Consider the following 19209-nt stretch of genomic DNA (forward strand, 5'->3'; position numbering starts at 1 on the left):
AAATCAGCTACCCTTTGGGTACAAGTATTTAGTAAATATCACCATGAATGTAGTCAAGTACTCATAGCAAGAACATTGCCAGTATACTCGTTAGAATTTCCCACACAACCAATTCAAAATATATATATCCCGAAATATAATCATTCAGCTGAGTTTAGAGAATCTTGGGAAGACTTTTATCATATATATACAGATGGGTCTAAAACTGAAAGTGGAGTAGGAGCAGCTCTTTATGATACTGAAAGAAATATATCAAAAATGTTTAGGTTACCAGTGGAGGCATCCATATTTACAGCAGAAATATATGCGGTATATCAAGCTTTGATTTATATTGGTACAGTTCCTGAACAGAAATTTCTAATACTGGTTGATTCGCGAAGTGTTTTACAAGCAATACAATCTAATTATAAAAATTTATTTAAAATATCACCATATGTCATCAATTGTATTCGTGCAACTAATAGCTTAATTAGCAATGGAAAGGTAGTTCATTATGTGTGGGTAAAATCACACATTAATATTTACGGAAATGAACAAGCAGACAGATATGCAAAAGAAGCTGCTCAAATGAATGAAACAATCCAGTTACCATTGCATTATACAGATCTTCTTCCGAGGGTTAAGAAGAAAATTTTTGAAGAATGGAACTTATGGTGTAATAATGCATTAGAAAGCGTTGGTGAAAGTTATCGTCCTTATGTTGATTACACTAGGAAAAAACCTTGGTTTTATAATTGTAAAGGTTCAAGAAATGCAATTGTTTTAATAAATAGACTAAGAAGTGGTCACGCGAGAACATATCATCATTTATTTAAAATACACATTTTAAAATCTCCGAATTGTGATTGTGGTGATTTAAGGGGTGATGCTCATCATATTATTTTGGAATGTCCAATTCACTCAGAGAGAAGAAAGACTTTATACAAAACATTGTCAAAAATTAATGTTCCTTTCCCTATTAATATGACTTCAATGTTGTATGCTCCAGATATTAGAATTGGATATGTTATACTTGCTTTTTTGAGAAAAGCTGATATAAAATTATAATATACTTCTGTTACTGACTGACTTAATGTAGTTACATAAAATTGTATTTACGAGCGTTTATGAACTTTGTGTGTAAAATTTATATTAAAAATGTTTATTATGTACTTATAATGTATGCTGGGCATAAACAGCCATCTGTAAAGCTGTAAGTCCAATAAATCTTTGTTGAGTTGAGTTGGCTTCTTTCTTTGAATATATTTTACTTGCATTTTTTAGACAAAATGATATAACATGGTAATGTATATTTCTAAGGTTTGATATAGATAGGAGTGTATTTGAAATTTGTTTGTACATTTTATGTAAATTGTATCTTATGTAAATAAAATATATAATGGGCATAAACAGCCATATGCATTGCTGTAAGTCCAATAAATATATTGATGATGATCAAACCAAGACAAAAAGTTCGTAAATTTATTGCGGTTGGAAACTTTGACAAGCATCCTAATAACGATTTTTGTTCCGCCAAATATAGTGCACTTCGTAAAATAACTTGGTGACATGGCAAGGCAAGATAAGTGTGAACATTTTGTAGTAATATAACTTTCAATGAGCTTAGAGATTTGTGTACATAATGATTTTATAACATTGGTTATTTTCTAAAAATAATCATGTGAACAGCAAGGAAGTAGTGCAACTTAGTAATATTGCCTGACTTAGCCTTAGAAAAATAACATGCCGAGTTCTATGCGTGAGGGAAAGTCTCCGTTTACTCCGAGCTTGTTTTCAAAACACCAGCAAGGACAGCTTTTGAAAAGGGGTGAGAAACAGATTCTACTCAATATTTATGTAACGTTCTGTCAGTAGTATCCTGAGAAACCAGTAAATGAAGTGGTTAAGTTGGTATCCCAGTGCAATGATGTGTCAGTGTCTGCAGTTTTAAGGGTTATGAAAGAGAGAATGACCGGGAGAGTAACAATGTATGCGGCTGCATATTCGTCTGATGTTTTGAGAACGGGTTCTCACATTCAGAGGCTCTTATATAAAATGAATAGGTGCGGCGAACTATGAGTGTAACAGCAGATGATTGCGGTCATGGATCAGATGACGCGGAGTGATACATCGAATCGGTGAGACCGTTTGTTTACAGAAGGTCTCAGGGATGGTGATTTAGACCTTAGATCATTATCCACTAAAAATTACGGTGGGTCAGCCCATTGGGATAACCAGAAGTGGCCGACTTGATTGCGTGTGAAGACTCGCGATCTACCCCGCCAAAGGTTCTGGGTCCAAGTCTCACCGTGGGTAAGTATGATCCTTTCAGTCTGTCCCGTAATCAATTAATTTAATCACAATTCATCCTCATAGCTGCGAAAAACATAAAGAAGTTAAAAAGATACTTAATGTTTAAAATATACGAAAGTTACTAACGTAATTTCGTATTTCGCACTCGTCGAATATACTTACTATTGTAAGAAAAATAATAGCATTCTTTCACCCCGTATAATTTTAAGAGAGTCGTGCATGTACTTAGAGAAAATATGCCGTCATAAAAACTCCGACAGCATTCGTGTTTGGAGCCCAACGGTTCTAATTTGAAACAACACTTCCGTTGGCTTATGGATCAAAGTAGATTTATCTGTTTACATATTATTCTAGTTTGCTGCAGGAACGGAGTGAGCCTGTTTACCAGAAGGAAACTAGTCCTTCTTATTACACATTTGTCCGCCTTCTAATCAGGAGACTTCGGTTTACGTTGAAACTTTTTCCTCCATGAACATTCATGTGTACACGTTACCATCGTAAGAACTTATTTTATGGCTAGCCTGGCCGGCATACTAACACCTCCAAGCATAAAATAGCGAACAGTTTGAAGGGAAAGTAGTTGGCTTAATAATGTTGAGCATTACACCAAGGAAATGTAGGTCAAGAACTTTGCAATATGAACCACGGTCTTTTGGATCCCTTCCACGCAATCAGAATAGAGGACAGAATTTCAAGGATCGTTGCTCTGGCAATTGGAATCGAACCAGTAAGCGTACAGCCAGGTCAAAGAAAAACTAGGTGGACATGATCACTACACGTCCCAGTGTTGCTATAACCATTGAACGTAATTTCCTTTTCCTAGGTCCAAAATTTCCCTTTTCATACAAATTTCCCCTTCATCCCTTAAGAACTGTAGCATCGATCACAAAAAGTAATCAGTATTGTTGATATTATTATATAATTCACTTAGAGTAAATGACAAGTCACAAAAAAGAAAACAAAATAGGATTGATTTAATGAATGATAATGAGGGAACAATTAAGATTAATTAATATCAAATTTTATACTTTGTGAAACACATACAAAATAACGAGTTGGTGTCTTAAGTCCACTTTATGCACAGTAAGGCTAATCGGGACTGGACCTACAGTTTAAAGTGGGATCCGAACCACTATGTGCCTCCACCGGGTATCGAACCCGGGACCCCTTGATTACAAGGCAACGACGCTACCACTGCGCCATCGGGGAGGCCTGACATACAAAATAATTTAACAATTTTGATGACAACAGTCAACAATAATTTAAAAAGTTGGTTAGTGGAAAGAAATTAATTGTACCCAAGCCAAATGCCAAATTAATATTCTATGTAAAGTTTAGTTCAAATATCTTCTAATTTCCATGAAATTTGGACAAGTTCACAAATTTTTTGTTTGTCCTCTTCACGTACAATTCTACCTGAATTTATCTGGTTCAAAGGAAATTTTCATGAGATCTCTTTTTTTTATCTGATATAAATTTTAATCATATGTTCAGTATCCGAGAGGAATTTGAAAGAAATCGTAAATATCGACCATCACATAATTTGCATTACGAAAATAGAAAGAGAAAATCACAGATAAATTATTAATTCCTGAGGGAATTTTTTATTCTACAGTTTGATTAGTACGGTCAATAAATAACCGGATTAATGCCGTGAAAAAGCGAAAAAAAGTGACAGAGGGATGAAACGTATGAGATATGTAGGCCAGGTTGGAGTACGTCACATGTCTGCGAGAGGAGTTCCAGGCCGCGTTGCTAGGTGGCAGCACTGGCAGGGAAGCGAGGTTGTGTATGTGCAATGTGCCTCCAAGACGGAAAATATTTGAAAATATGAAAATTGTATGTAAAAATACTGAAATATCTGCTAAAAACTAATATATGGAAAAATAAAATAGCATTTTTTGAGCTTACACAGCACGATTACAAAGATAGTACAAAATAATATTAATTTAGCACCATATATAAATCCTTTCTCTCTCTTTGTGACAAAATTTTTTTCATAATTTTTCCTTATATGTATCTAATAACTATGACTGACACCGAAGTTATGTACAAAATGCTATAAGGAAAATGAGTTAGCTATGTATCTCTAACGTTTTTGATTTGTGTTGTGACTGATTTGCATGATGAACATCCAGGAGTAATCATACATCTGGACTGGCTCGAAAACAACAACGCATCAAACGTCATGGACAGTATCCATGCAATTGGGAAAACCTGAGCAGTGGTAGCGTCGTCGCCTTGTAATCAAGGGGTCCCGTGTTCGATACCCAGTAGAGGCACATAGTGGTTCGGATCCAGTCCTGGTTGTTCATGTGGCCTTGTGTAGCCATGTCTGTACCGTTTTGACAGTGGCGAAGGCTTTTTCTTCATAGTGACCTAACCTCGTTCAGTGTATCTGGAGAGTTGGAACAGACACATCAGTGCTGGCAGGGTCGTGCGTTCCTAATTGTACGTTACAGTGGGAACAGTCCGTAAAATTATAGTTGTGTTCTTGTCTGTTCAAGAATTACGACTTGTTACTCAAAATATGGTGACATGGATGTCGGTGGAAGATACTTACAGCATTTGTTACAACAGGTAAGCCTTGTCATTACTTGTAATCTAGATACAGTGTGCATATTATTTTACCAACCGGAAGGCGTAACGGCTTCATATGGATCACCCTGTGCTTGGCCCTGCTGTGGTCAGCACCACTCTCCTACTTTTACTACACGAAGCTAAAGGAGCAGTAAAAAATTACGGACATTCTCTGGAATCAAAAGCCAGCCACAAGGTACCGTGTCTTTTGGGGATCAAGTGTGAGGATAAGACTACGTTGCGTAACTTAAAAGTATAAACTCCGTGTAGCAACATTCCGTCAGGGCCAAGAGCTGCCAAGCGGCTTTTAGTTGGTTTACGCGTGGTCAGCGCGTCGATTACCATTGCCACTGCTTCTTTGGTTTTCGAGACAATAGTCCGCTACTATTGCCTTTTTAAGTAGCTTCCCAACCGTCTCGACGATACTGGGTCAGCACTGAAACTTTCGAGCTCATCGAACCCGAAACTGCTTGCACCAAAGGTAGAGCTCTAACCATTCGTGTACGGGTGAGCTCAGTTGTGTAACTACTTTAACAAAACATGACATTAATTATGTACTACCTTGTTCTTAAGTGTCTTAAAAAAGTAATACGTGGGAAAACAAACCTATAAAAGAAAATTACAAACGGTAGCCCAAATTTCGCATCTAAAACTTGATCAAGAGCTAGATGATTGGCCACAATTAAAGTTGCCCAAAGTTGGAGTCCATTCGAACCAAGGGAGTAAGATATAGATATAGAGGCAATAGAGACCATGGTGAAGCAAATGCCGACGACAAAAACAGTTCAAATTTTCACCACCAGGTGTAAATGAGGCGCTGAAGTAAAAACAGCAAATAATTTGAGTTTATGTCGGTACAGCAGTGTTCAATATGCGCCCTGTCAACGGGAATAACCCTTTGGAAGAGTAAGTCAGTGTGATCAATGGTCACACAAAGCGTGTCCCGGGATGTAAGAAATATGGCAGATTTCAGCGACACATTTTCACCAGGTGAAACGTGGAACTTGCAAGCATTCGTTTCCCCATGGTCTCCATAGCCGCTATTCGAAGTTAAAGCAAAATTCGTTGTTTCGAAAGGGCTCCAGAGAACAACTTTAATTAATTGTGGCCACCGTCTCGACTTGCTTTTAATTTCCTTGAATCTGTAAAAAGTGACGAATTTTTGCAATTATAGAAGTGCTGCTTTGTTTAGAGAAAGCGTATATCTTAGAGTAATTTAGGAGCTCGCATTAACCTGCTTGATGGAGAAATTCTAGTTTCTATTCCAGATTTAAATTTTAACTGGATCTGTGAAGTAAGTAGAAATCTATTATGCAAGTTCTGCATGGACATGTAATATGTCGTTGCATATTTCTTGAATTTGATTTGATTTGATTTTGAATTTAAAATTGTGGGTGTGTCAGCACTAAGGCTATTTTGTACCCGTCACACTATACGGGGTCCAGCCCCTTATCGTTACACAGAACAACTCTAACGCTGCATAACTAAAATCATAAAATATAAAACATTAAAATATTCTGACTTTCGTTAAAAGCTGAGGCTGTAAAGGAGCACTCAGCACAAATAAGGACAACACACAGAACAACACAAACAAAATTATACTGGCCTTGGGGCCAGTCGCCAGAGCCTCGTTAGTCTGCAGTCCAGGGTGTACTACGTGGAAGTGAGGTTGACTATTGGGTGCACTATGTGGAAGGAGCATCCCTTACATCCCATTTCTTGAATTCATTTGTTCGGCTACAAAATGTCGCTTGTTATTTAACGGCGACGGTGAGGATGAATGATACACTAATAGACAGCGCGAAGGTACTACGAGTCGAGTGGATGCTAGAACACATTTTCTGGTAATGTGAGACCAACTTTTGTACTCTTGCAAATTCTTTATACTACATTTAGGTGCTTTTTTGAGAATAAAAGCAGTAGCTAAGTAAATGAGTAAGTGTCGAAGGGTACCAACCTGAGGACACGCCTGTCCCGCTTGGTGGTTTGGTCCGCAGGTGGAAGTCACTTTGAGTTGCTCCTTGTAATCCGGCTGGTAGGGCAAGAGCATTCGAATCTTGCCCCATCGGTTGAAGAAGAGAACGATGGCAGCGATCCATACGAGCAGGACGAGAATTACGATCCCAACTTCCACTCCGCGGACTTGGAACTTCTCGTTCGACTGGTGTCGCTCGCTTCTCGGATTTTCGTCTGAAAATGACAATAAAATTAATAATGAGACAATTTTTAAAAAGCTACTACAGTACTACCAATCAGAAGAATTACTAACCCTTTTGACACTACAATTATAGAAGCGCACATACATTTTTTTGAGACATAAAATATATCAAGAGTATATATCAATATTGTACATAAAGAACTCACTATCGTCAAGGTTATCGTACTCAAATCTTCTTTGCTTTAGATGCATTTCTGTGCATTCTATAGTTTATGAGTTGACTGTTATTCATTCATTCATTCTCTTGTTTTGGACATAACAGCTTTTAAGCCTTTTTTGTCCATTACAATATTACATAATTGCTTCTAAATTAAAATAATCAGTCTTTTCCCCCCTCTTTCACAGACATTAGATACAAAAAAAAAGCGTCCTCATTTACAATTGTATGTTACACCTCTTTCTAAAAAATGTTAACAAACTATAAGCCATCCGAACGTCTGGATAAACAACGAAACTTGACAAATTTATTGGAAACTGAACCTTAAAGTTTTATATAAGATTGTTCTCTATTATATTTTGTTCCAGTATTATATGTTGTGCGTCTGCACTTTCCCAGCCACATTCACATCTCTTATTGCTCGTTATTCCAATTGTGAATAAATATTGCCAAGTACATGAATGACCCGATATCAGTCTATTAATTAACATACCACTAACATGATAAAATCATGGTTTGTGTGGCTTGAATTCAGCAAATGATCTGTATGATTCTCCAACTCTTACAAGTTCATTTCGATATCAATCAAACCATTCATTCAAAATTATCTTTCTTACTCTAGAGAGAAGATCAGTGTAGTATAATGATAAGTTCGTAATATTTGGAAGACACGCTGCTTTCTTTGTACACTCATCAACAAGGGAATTGCTGGTAATATTATTATTCACCTCAAGTAAACTCGATGATTTTTCCAGTTCTTGTATTGTTTGAACTAATTGAATACAATTTATAATATACGGGGATAATTTATAAATATTTTTGTAAGAGAATTTAAGCGCCTGTAATACACTTTGCGAGTCGGTCAATATTTGGAACTTTGTCAAATTTAATTTTTGGACATGTATTAAAGTTTGGTAAATTGCGTAAGATTGAGGAAAATATCGAACAATCTTGTGGAAGCCGAAAAAATAGAATAGGTCTGTTTTCTGTTGTGGGTCGTACGTACACTGCACATCCAACTCCTACCTCACTTTTAGATCCATCTATGAACATGAAATAAAAACTTTGCCATTGATTAAAATATTCCGATCTGAGTGAATACCGAGGGAAATTAATATTATCCAGATCTAATGACAAAGCAGGCCGTGAAGACATCCGCAGGACATCCTGTTATTCTTGAGAAAACGAATTGTATAATTGTATCCAAATAACATTGTTTGCGTTCGTTATTTTACCTCATTCATACAAGTGTATCATACTTTTATCACATTGTTGAAAGGATGTTCACAATATGCTTTCACTTTGAAGAGCATTTTTGTTGCTAACATCCTCTGACTGTTACATACGAGATCTCGATCCTAGATTCTATAAGGCTCGTTCCCAAGGAGGGGGGGGGGCATGAACTCCCCTCGAGCCATGCGTTCTGACTTTTTCGAACTGCAGCCTTGATGAGAAAAATGTCCTTTTTAAGTTAATTCACATTCAGATATGTTCTTCATTATAAAAATCATTCTTAATATGTATCATTTAACTTATAAATATATTATTTTCTAAACATAGATTATCATTAATATAAATCACTTCAAATCATGGCCGTTTAGTGGTTATGGTATAAGACAATTAAAAAAATGGAAACCATCGTTAATTTGGAAATACTGTACTATTCGAATACTTTTGATAATTGAATGCAAGCAATAAGCACGAAGCTGTTTGTCGTGTGACACCCTTTCTCTGTAAGCGACTGTACTGATGATTGTCGGGTCAAGGAGAGAGGGGTTTTGAATTTTTTCCCGTTACTTTGGACCATAACATTACAACTCTACAATTGTACATCCAGCTCCAATACTACCATTCCGTTGGTTGTCACATCCAGGGTAAGAAATCCCACCTTCCGACCAACGATCTTTTCTAAAATCCCCCCTCTCCTCCCAGAAGAGTCGCCTGATGGTAGTTCACGGAGCACACGAGCCCCGAACTGAAAACGGAAGAACTTCAATTTGTTTTCTTTTCTGCTTTATAAAACACTATATTTGAAGATACTTATTTTAACAAAGCAGCTTTCTTGGTTCATAAAATATTCACAATGCTTCAAATTTACCAATTTCCTCCGACTGTTGACAAGAAAAGCTCACCATATTAGGCAGCGAGAACCCGTCGCACATCAGACTCTGCGAACTCCCTCTGCTGTATTTTTCCTGTGTTGTAGCTCTACCGAAGGAGCCGAGAGAAACCAAGGAGGGAAAATGGAAATCGGAGCACTTGCGCCTTCCGAAAGAAACTGTCAACAGTTGGCAGCAACTGTTAAATGTTTGGAGAATTTGTGGATACCGCCTGAGGTACGCTTTTTCCCCCCCATTATTTTATTTTTCGTTTCATTTAGCTTCTGTATTGGAGAAAAATAAGCAATAGTTAAGATACAATGCAAACACTGTTTGCATTGTTATAGCAATTCCTAAGATCTTCGATGTTTTAGCCTAATATCTTTCCTTTCCAATTCATTTCGCCGAAAATTAAGGCCGCAAACTTCCTCAACAACTCCACTGGAAATAGTTGTCGGCCATCCAAAGCCTTGCATAGCGAAGGTTTTATGTTTTCAAACACTATATCATCAAAATGACCAGATTTATGCATACATCGACATTGTGTTGCTTAAACCTTTAGATAATGTAAACGAGTCAAAAAGAAAGAAGACGAAGACACTGCTAGTAGAAAGTATCAAGGTTCAAAGGTTCACATGTGAACGAGTATGGATAAATATCCTGTTCTACATGGAAAGGCACGTGAGCTGGTTTCACGTGGGACACCCGGTATTTCTATTGAAAATAAATTATAATTGTTATAAACTCCTGCAGGTAAACTTTCAAACAATAATTTTAAGTTTTGCGAATTGCAATTCAGATCATGAAGTTCGAGCATTGAAATATAGGAAAGCTCCTGTAATTACAGCGCTTGAAATTGAAAAAAAAATATATATATATATATATATATATATATATATATATATATATATATATATATATATATATATAAATAATTCGTCGGTATCATGGTTAGTGGAAATGGTGGCGGGGTTAATTCTTAGAAACAGGTAAAAAAAATCCAACACTAAATAAGGAGAGATCCTGGTCTGTGATCCAGAGCAAGCCAATAGGAAGACAGAGTCCAAACTCCGCCCCATCATAACTATATATTTAACCCTACACTGGTCTCCATTTATATTTTCCCTGAAGATGAGAGCAATGTATGCTCTCAAAACATTGGAAGCCAACATCGCCTTAACCTGGCTGGTAACCCGATAACAGTTTGATAAGTTTTAAGAAAATACCATAACAGGCAATGGGAAAGATTGCGAAGCAGATAAATTGTGAATCGGCCAGTTACACACTTCAAGATCAACAACCCATTCATAAGAATTCCCACTTTCAGCAAAAACTAATTAATACACTAAACCAGAGAAAATAGCTTAGTACCTCTGCCGTGTTTGAGAAATTTGATTTGAATCCAATATTGTGTATTTTAAGATGATCACTCTGTTGGTAACACACTCCAACAAATTTCCCCCCGTTCTGTATCATGTATCGGGATTTTTACGGGTGTTCTTATTCGTACCTTGTATACATATATCTAATTAATGTATGTGTGTATGTAATCATATTTATTTATTAATTTGTTTTATATAAACAATGTACCTATTTTTGCAATGAAAACTGAACATATGCAACTTAGAATTTTTCTATCTTGTAAAAAATTATGACAAAAATCTCCCACGTGAGACTCGGCTGGAATTCCTTCAAAATGGAATACATTTGGTGAGATGCTTTGGTACTATTGTGCAACGTATGCACTCTGTAGGTTTTTGTATCTCCAAGAAAAGGACCTTTTTTCGACACAGCCTAGTAGGCAAAGTGTGAAGTTGGCTCTAGTTTGGTTCAGCTTTTCCGTAAATGATATTCCAGGTCTGCTACTGGCTGGAATGTGACGTTTCTTTCATGCTCAACTCTGTTCCACTTAAACACGTAAACCATAATTAGAACATGAAAACAGTTTGATGTTATTGCCTTTTTCCCAATAGTTTGCTTTATTGACCGTTTCAGGCGACAAACAGTCTTATTTCTTACTTGCATGAAACGTTCCTAATAACAACAATATTATTTGCTGAGTTAGGAATTGCATGGTGTACCCTGTACAGTTACTTGCTTCAATGCATTTCCTTATCTGAATAATCAAGGACAGATAGCATTTACTTACATACATATTCCTCAAGCTAAGGGATAATGGAATCAAACAATAAGCTATCAGATGGTAATCTTCATATTTATTGACATTATCCACATAAGAAAGAGAAATCGAGTCATAATACTTCCAAGCCAAAATATATTACTCGTATATGACCTTCTGTTCAAGGACATGTAATTGTCACAAATATCTCGAACAATCATCGAGAAAACGTCCAAATTACAAAAGAACAAAATATGAAAATCTTAAAATAGCCATCGTAGCAGCGTAGCACACTACAAAGCAAGATGTTCTCTGGCCTAATTTTTGGCAAACATGGACGTTTCATTATCTTTTCCCCAACTGTCACCAATCAATAATTAACTTTCAACGTCACGATTAACTTATGGATGTAGAATAGCGACGGTTAGCAGTTCTTAACTACGGTCGATTTGAAATAATGCAAATAGAAATCTAACAGCTCTTAGCTAATGGGCAATTTGAAACAAAAGAGAATGCCAGCAGTTTTTAGATAATGACGATTAGGAACAGCCTTGGAAGGAATATTTAGCTTTACAATTTTTGAACCCTTTGTTCGTATATTGTTAATAGAATCACTTCATCCACTGATTCTAATCTTAACTTCTAACTTTAGAATCAGTGGGGTTGTTGAAACTCACACATGTTTCATTGGCCTCACCGATATCGTTGTGATGACGTCATCGCCTCGTAATAAAGGGGTCCCAGGTTCGATATTCGGTGGAGGCGTGTAGTGGTTCTGATCCCACTTTAAACTGTAGGTCCAGTCCGGATTAGCTTATCGGTGCATACGGTGGACTTTAAATGTAAATTCAAGAACTATCCGAGGCACGTCGACGCCGGACGACTTGGAAAATATTAAATTACATGAAAATAAATTTAGTAGGGTCTGGCAAACATCTGTAAAGCTGTTTGTACACGATAAAATAAATCATGTACAAGTAATTGAATTGAACGCAATTGAAAGTCATTTAACAGTGAAATTCGCTAAATCTTGGATGGTCTGAAATTGCACATGTTACACGATCAAAGAAAAATTGGACAAGTTAACATTTTACCAGAGCGTGGCAGTGTGTACGTTATGAAAAGCAATAAATAGACTAGTGATTAGCTGTAATTTAAGTTCCATAGAAAGAAGTAGCGCACGTTAGAAATTCGAAAGAAGTGCGATGTAGATGTAATTTTCTCGATATTAATAGTCTAAATGTAATCTGAGATACTAGGAAAACAATGTGAACACAACAAAATAATTTTATAAAAATCTCATTTACACAGATATACAGATACAGTATGTAACATTGTTATTCGTACACATAGAATTTCCGAGAAAAAATGTCATATCTACTATTAAATATAATCATTTTCATATGTACCTGGAAATTAATGTTAATGAAGGTTTCACCAACAAATGTCAATAAAAATGTATGTTCAAAGTGTATAAACAGAGCATATAATTTGTGTGAAAAGAGAAAAACTCGCTTTTTCGTGCAACATTGTTATAGGCAAGAGTTTCAATCTTCCTAGCATACAGCGCCACCGCTATTCGGGCGATTTCGTGCAGTTTGCAACTTCGTAACAAGTTTGAACTTGCAGGCGCGCAATACATAGTAAACAAATTTAGAGAGGAAGCTTCAACACAGAATGTGCCGAAAAAACCAAAAGAGAGAAGGTTGAATAAACGTGTTGAACGCTTTATTTTAAAAAGAGTGCGAGAAAACCCCCGACTAAGTGTTCCTCAGTTACGACCGTTCGTAAAAAATGTTGCTGGCAAGATGATGTCCGATCAAACTGTGCGACGTGCCTTGCGGAAGTATGGATATCATGGCAGAATACCACGAAAGAGGCCGTATGTAAATAAGGTGCACATCCACAAGGACCAGGAATTTTGGGATAGTGTCATATAGTCAGACGAGTCCAAGATTAATATATACGGGTCAAATGGGATAAATAGGGTCTGGAGAAAATCAAATAAAGACAATGATCACATTAACACAGTTCCAACAGTTAAACACGGTGGTGGGACATTAATGATTTAGGGCTGTATGTCGTCCAAAGGTGTTGGTACTATCCAGTTTATTGATGGTATCATGGATGCATATGTCTATTTGGACATATTGAAGAACAATGTAAAGCAGAGTGCCCAAAAATGGACATGCCACCTATCTACAGATTCCAACAAGACAATGACAGTAAGCATAAGGCGCGAGTTAACATGAATTGGCTATATGGAATGCGCCCAAACTACTACAAACACCAGCTCAAAGTCCAGACTGAAATCCCATTGAGCATTTATGGGCAATTTTGTAGAGGCGAGTACATAAAGCAGGCGTCAAATCCAAACAAGAGTTGAAAACTGTTGTGCGAGCCAAGTGGAATAAAATAAGTTCTGAAACATGTCGGAAATTGGTTAATTCTATGAAGAACAGGTGTCAAGTAGTAATTAAAGCCAAAGGATACGCATCAAAGTATTAGAACTGTCAGTCAATTTGCTCTGAATATACTTTTTCTCTTTTATATTATTAAGTGTACGAATAGAAAAGTTGTACAAAAAATAGCATGTTTCTCTTTCAGTTTAATTTAATTTATTATTGTCATTGGTTATACAGAATTTGGGTAAGAGTTTATGTTCTTAATGATATTAGTTATTGAATTGTAAAGAAACAATTTCAAAAGAATGTATTTCCTTTCAGATATTAAAGCATTTTCTTTGAAAATCCGTGTGTACGAATAAGAATGTTACATACTGTAGTTGTTTTTCATTGTGTTTATCTAAACTTCAATTTAAGGTCAACACAAAATATTGCGTTTCACCGTTGGATGCCGTCTTTATAATCACATTACTCACTGCTGTAGAATTATTATTATTCTTTTTTTTGTATAATTGAGATTAAATTGGTACAAAATGTTCCACTGCTCGTCCTTTCTTTTCTCGCAAGTCCCAAACACGTGTTCACACTTCCCTTCCCTTCCCACCTTACAATGGGTGCGTTCCGAAAGTCTTAACGAAACGAACGCATTCAACGAAAATAACTAGGCTCGTGAATCTGGTGAAACCAGTTATTTTACGGACTTATGGGACACACTAGGCGAAAGCGCAGGCGCAGCGTTTTGTTTAGAGAAAGTTTCCGCATGGCGTCAGCGGAAGGAATGTCCTTATGGCAAAAATAAACTCTATTATGGCCACTGTTACTCATTTTAATCACATTCTAAGAACGATCAAGGCATACTTATCTTGTGCATGTTGCTTCATATCGCTATCTGTTAAAATTATAATACATTTTCCGAACTAGTGCAGTTTGAATCCATTAGCACGCGCTTTGTCTGCAAGGAGCAGACGATTTTCACGGAACAAACCAGCATCCTGGCCCGTGCGTTTGGTGAATCTCGTTCTTGCACGAAACGCACGGAATGCGACTTTTGGGACAGCATAATGAAACTCACGAAACGCACGGAAGCACTTATGGAACGGTCAGTTACCATAACTCGTTTAACGCGTTAAACTCGTGCGACTTTCGGAACGGGCCCCTTGTTGATGCTTTCTCTTCACCACAGAATATAAATAAATACCATTCTGTACCTCAATGCATCTTTTCGATAATCGATTTCAATAGCATGTGTTCTGATTGGTCGACAGTATTCCTTGGATGGTGTTATTTAGAACCTTCCTAAATATAAATTCTTGGACCTAACCTTACATCCAATGAAAAAATGACGTGATCTCTGGCGTCATTTCCTTTTGAGCGTTCAATTCAACGACTTGTTCGTGATTCATTGGATCGTGGACCTACGTCACGGACACTTCTGGCTTGTAACAATATCACTGACTCTCAGTGGAATCGTTACAACCCAGAAGTGTCCGTGACTGTACAAGGCGCTTTACCCTTTAAATCTCGTTTGTGCTTGAAAGGCAACGGCATGCATGTATGGCGGCTGTACTACGAAGTGCAGAGGGCGAGAAGGGAAGTGGATGATGGAATCACATGTCGCATTAGGTAGAGTTCAAGAAGGACCTCACGCAAGAAGCGTGTGCGTTGCCTGCCTTTATCTACAGCCGAGCGTAATCGATAACTAAGTTCCTCCATGCTCTACGTCATGAGAAGTAGCTACTGAAATATGCTACTTTAGAATGGCTATGTGTAAAAGGTAAAAAGGTAAAGTGTTCCTCTGTGCTTAGCACCACGCCATGAAGGCGTATAGGGAGTGTGGGGGTAACGCCTCACACTTTCTTGAACCGGTCGTGAGTGGTGGTGATGTGATCAGCATCACGCCCCTGACCGCCTTTACCCCCAGGTACCCATGTTATTCGACGCTGGGTGGGCGCCGGGGCCGCTTCCATCGTTAGAAAAGTTCCCGGATTTGAACCGGCCGGGGATCGAACCCGGGACCTTTAGACGCTTTACCGACTGAGCCACCGCGGCCAACTTTTTTTCCCCCAGTCCTTCAATTTGCAGGATAAACTTGTTCATCAACTCCCTACAGTCACGCTATTGAAACTACTGCACGTAGCCTTACCTAACGTTCTAAAAGTCACGGTTTTACTCCTGGTTCTTCGTCCTTTCCCTACGGACGTCACGGTCAGTTCGTATCCCGTCGACGGCCTTAGTTTGTCTAGCGTCACCGATCCTCTTGTACACGTCACAATAGATAGGAAGGGGTAGGATCTGAAAAAAGAAATAAAGAAACTTGCATGATAAATTCGATATTTTACTTTATCGGCACATCACTGAAAATCAAAACAATTAAAATCGACTTGCTTTAAATACAGGTTGGTCGCAAAACATAACCGAAATACTGACTACTTAATATCTTCGGTTATCTTTCTTGGCCACCCTTATATATATATTTTTTAATTACGACAGCAGCAGCAGCAGTACCAGTTCTCTCTTCTAGCTTCGGCCGCATCCAGCTGAGCTATACGTGATTGGCTCTCACAGCCGTATGCTCCCTATACATCACAGCAGGTGGATGGAACAGTCAATCAGACAAGCATATCCTTGACATTTTCCTGCTATCTTATGCTATTGGAGAACAGAAATACCATTGGCCCTATTCTCGAGAATAGTGTGTAAAGGTAAATTTAAAGATTATGAATTAAGACTTTCTGTAAAATATTACCAGAGTGGCAGGAGGGGTGTTGGAATATTAATAATGAACTATTTGTTGTTGTATCGTCTTGTTCGACGCTTCAACATATACTGTATATGCACACGTTTGTTACAAGTTAACATTATGAGGCTAATCGGGACTTGACGAAACTAATGTGTATAATAATAAGTCCCTCCACTGGGGAGAGAACAGGGAACACCTTGATTACAAGGTGACATCTATTCCAAAGCAAGACATGCTTTAAAATGCAATAATGTACAAGAAATTGCACAGCAATCAGAATTAGAGCAACATAGCTAGATCGAATAAAGACGGTAAACGATGGAAGCTCAAAAATCAGTTGTAAGTTTATATTTAAACTGATATTTTCCTTTATTCTTTCTTCTCTGATATCTGTCAAGATGTCGACCAGGCCTTGAGTCTTTCGTTGCGTTTCTCTTCTCCCGCATCTAATCACAAGGGAACGGATTTATATGTAAATACATATTTATGTATGAAGCTGAAATCAGTTATATTTTGTGTTATCTTTGCTCATCATCGCATGTAGTCTCGAAAAAATCAGTTTTTATTTTCCATATTAGTACATATTTTAAATTTTGGCTCGTATTTTACATATTTTAGTTATTTTTACATATTATTTCCATATTTAAGAACATTTCGCAACATATAGGGTTCTCAATATTTGCGCAATAACTACATGTCCTCGTGTGACCGAAATAGTTGGTTGAATTTCTTGCGAATAGTTGACAAACTCCGAAGCGACGTTAAACAAACGAAAGTTTACGACCATTTTACTCCAATCGCGGTATTACAAAAGTTTTCTGCCATACGAACAATATACGTATATATTTATTAAAATCTCCCAACTGTTTGCTTTTGCTTTTGTGAAACACTTGAAATTCCTGTTTATTTACAATTGTTTTCAATAATAGAGAATGAGGGCTAACATTGGCTCCTGGTTGTTAGAAACGAAGCAACGATTCGCTTCTTAGCCCAGTCTAAAAAGGTTTCATGTCGCGAATAATTCCGCAAAAGCTGAATTTTGGTCAGTTGCTAGAACACTACTAGTAGTGCAAATTCCAAAAGGTCCCCGCCCCTCCTTGCGGTACTTCCTCCCAAGCCCCCCCAAACATCAATTTCGCAGACTCTCAGTCATGGACCTATATCTCAGTAACCAATGGTTACACACAGGTAATCTTTTTTTAGTCTTACTCCTCATTAGATGGGATACAAAAAAGATTCTTTTTAATTTTTCGATAATGTTGGTGGTTTTGCCGTAATTTAAAAATTAATCTTTAAAATGTGATTTTTTTCCGAGTACTTTCTGAAGTTTTTACCTTGTAACTTTTGAACAAATTAAATGACAAGAAATTGTTACAATAAAAGTTGTAGCGTAATTTATAAGCTTTAAAACGATATAAGATTTGATATATTTTAATGAAAGATGCGTCATAAAATGTGTTTCCAAATGGAGGACAGAACCAAAAAGTGTGTGTGGATCACACTCCGGCGATTAAGTCCGGAATCATTGACTTTCCGATGAAAGCAAGAGACTTGGTAGAATCAATTGTTATACCACTTAAGACATGTTCAGGCGAGTAGCCAATCGCCATCTGCTTCCTGATGGCAGCCATATTGAAAAGAGTCCGCCATATTGAATATTTTTGATTTGATATATCTCGTGAACAGTGACACCTGTCAACTTCAGGATTCTTCAGAAATGCTCCAAATAGTGTAAACTTTCATAATATCAATAAATCTATTTTTGAAAAAAAAATAGTGGTTTTGTAGAAAAACTCATAATACTTTACGTCAATAACTGCTAGTTAAAAGTCTTAATAATTCTCGAACCATACAGTAGTATTGTATATTTGGTAACGTTACGAAATGTTTGTTACAAGACTTTAGACGAACTTCACCCTTAAAATACTATTTTTTTTGTATTTATAAATTTACCTTAAAAACATTCTTAAGAGAAATACGATTTATGTACAACCCAATTTGATTTCTGAAAGTAGGAGTAATTGAAATTCTATTAAATTGTTTTATTATTTGAAAGAAAGAATCATTCATTGTAATTGATGATATGAAAATACGAAAATTTGTTTTACAATATATTTTGTAATGAATTTCTCATTACATCGGTTCTCATTTTGATCAGGTCTTCAATTCAAATCCTTCACATTTGGATAATATAATTCAGGCAAGATTTCCCTTTCAACACCAAACACCTATACTCCTGGGAAGCTCTGGAGCAATGTCGCGCATAACGGAAGAGAAGGGGAGAAAGCGAGCAAAGCAATACACGCTGATGCAAGCAACTGGTAACTGCAGTCCCTTTTGCCCGTCCACGCAATCATGTTTCCTCGCAACATATCCTTGTTCGAGCTCTTCTTGGGCAGAGACTTACTTTCGTTTGTTTGCTTCCTAGATTCGTGGGACAGAGTACCCATGCTAAGTTGTAATGGTATTGAGCGTGAAAAACCCACTGCAGATTGCACAGAGTTTTGATGTATAAAAATAAGTTTACTTCATGAAGGCTCTTTCCCAGGTGAACAATGTGAAGTTCTGTCTCAATTTAAGTTGTTACGCTGAGAGATTT

At 37.1% G+C, this 19209-nt stretch overlaps 1 protein-coding gene across 4 annotated transcripts in view; it reads right to left on the reverse strand.

Annotated features, from left to right (window-relative positions):
* LOC145987127 (fibronectin type III domain-containing protein 5) overlaps positions 1-19209 on the reverse strand; it is a 364617-nt gene that overhangs the window by 37684 nt on the left and 307724 nt on the right. For all 4 annotated transcript variants that reach the window (XM_083121619.1, XM_083121617.1, XM_083121618.1 and 1 more), the window contains 2 exons: positions 16014-16162; positions 6830-7062 (listed from right to left, as the gene is read on the reverse strand). In XM_083121619.1, the coding sequence (XP_082977745.1) occupies positions 6830-7062; positions 16014-16162 (382 nt within the window). The remainder of the gene's footprint in view (positions 1-6829; positions 7063-16013; positions 16163-19209) is intronic.

The sequence above is a fragment of the Lepisma saccharinum genome, chromosome 4 (assembly GCF_977018435.1).
Source record: "Lepisma saccharinum chromosome 4, izLepSacc3.1, whole genome shotgun sequence".
Taxonomy (NCBI): Eukaryota; Metazoa; Arthropoda; class Insecta; order Zygentoma; family Lepismatidae; genus Lepisma; species Lepisma saccharinum.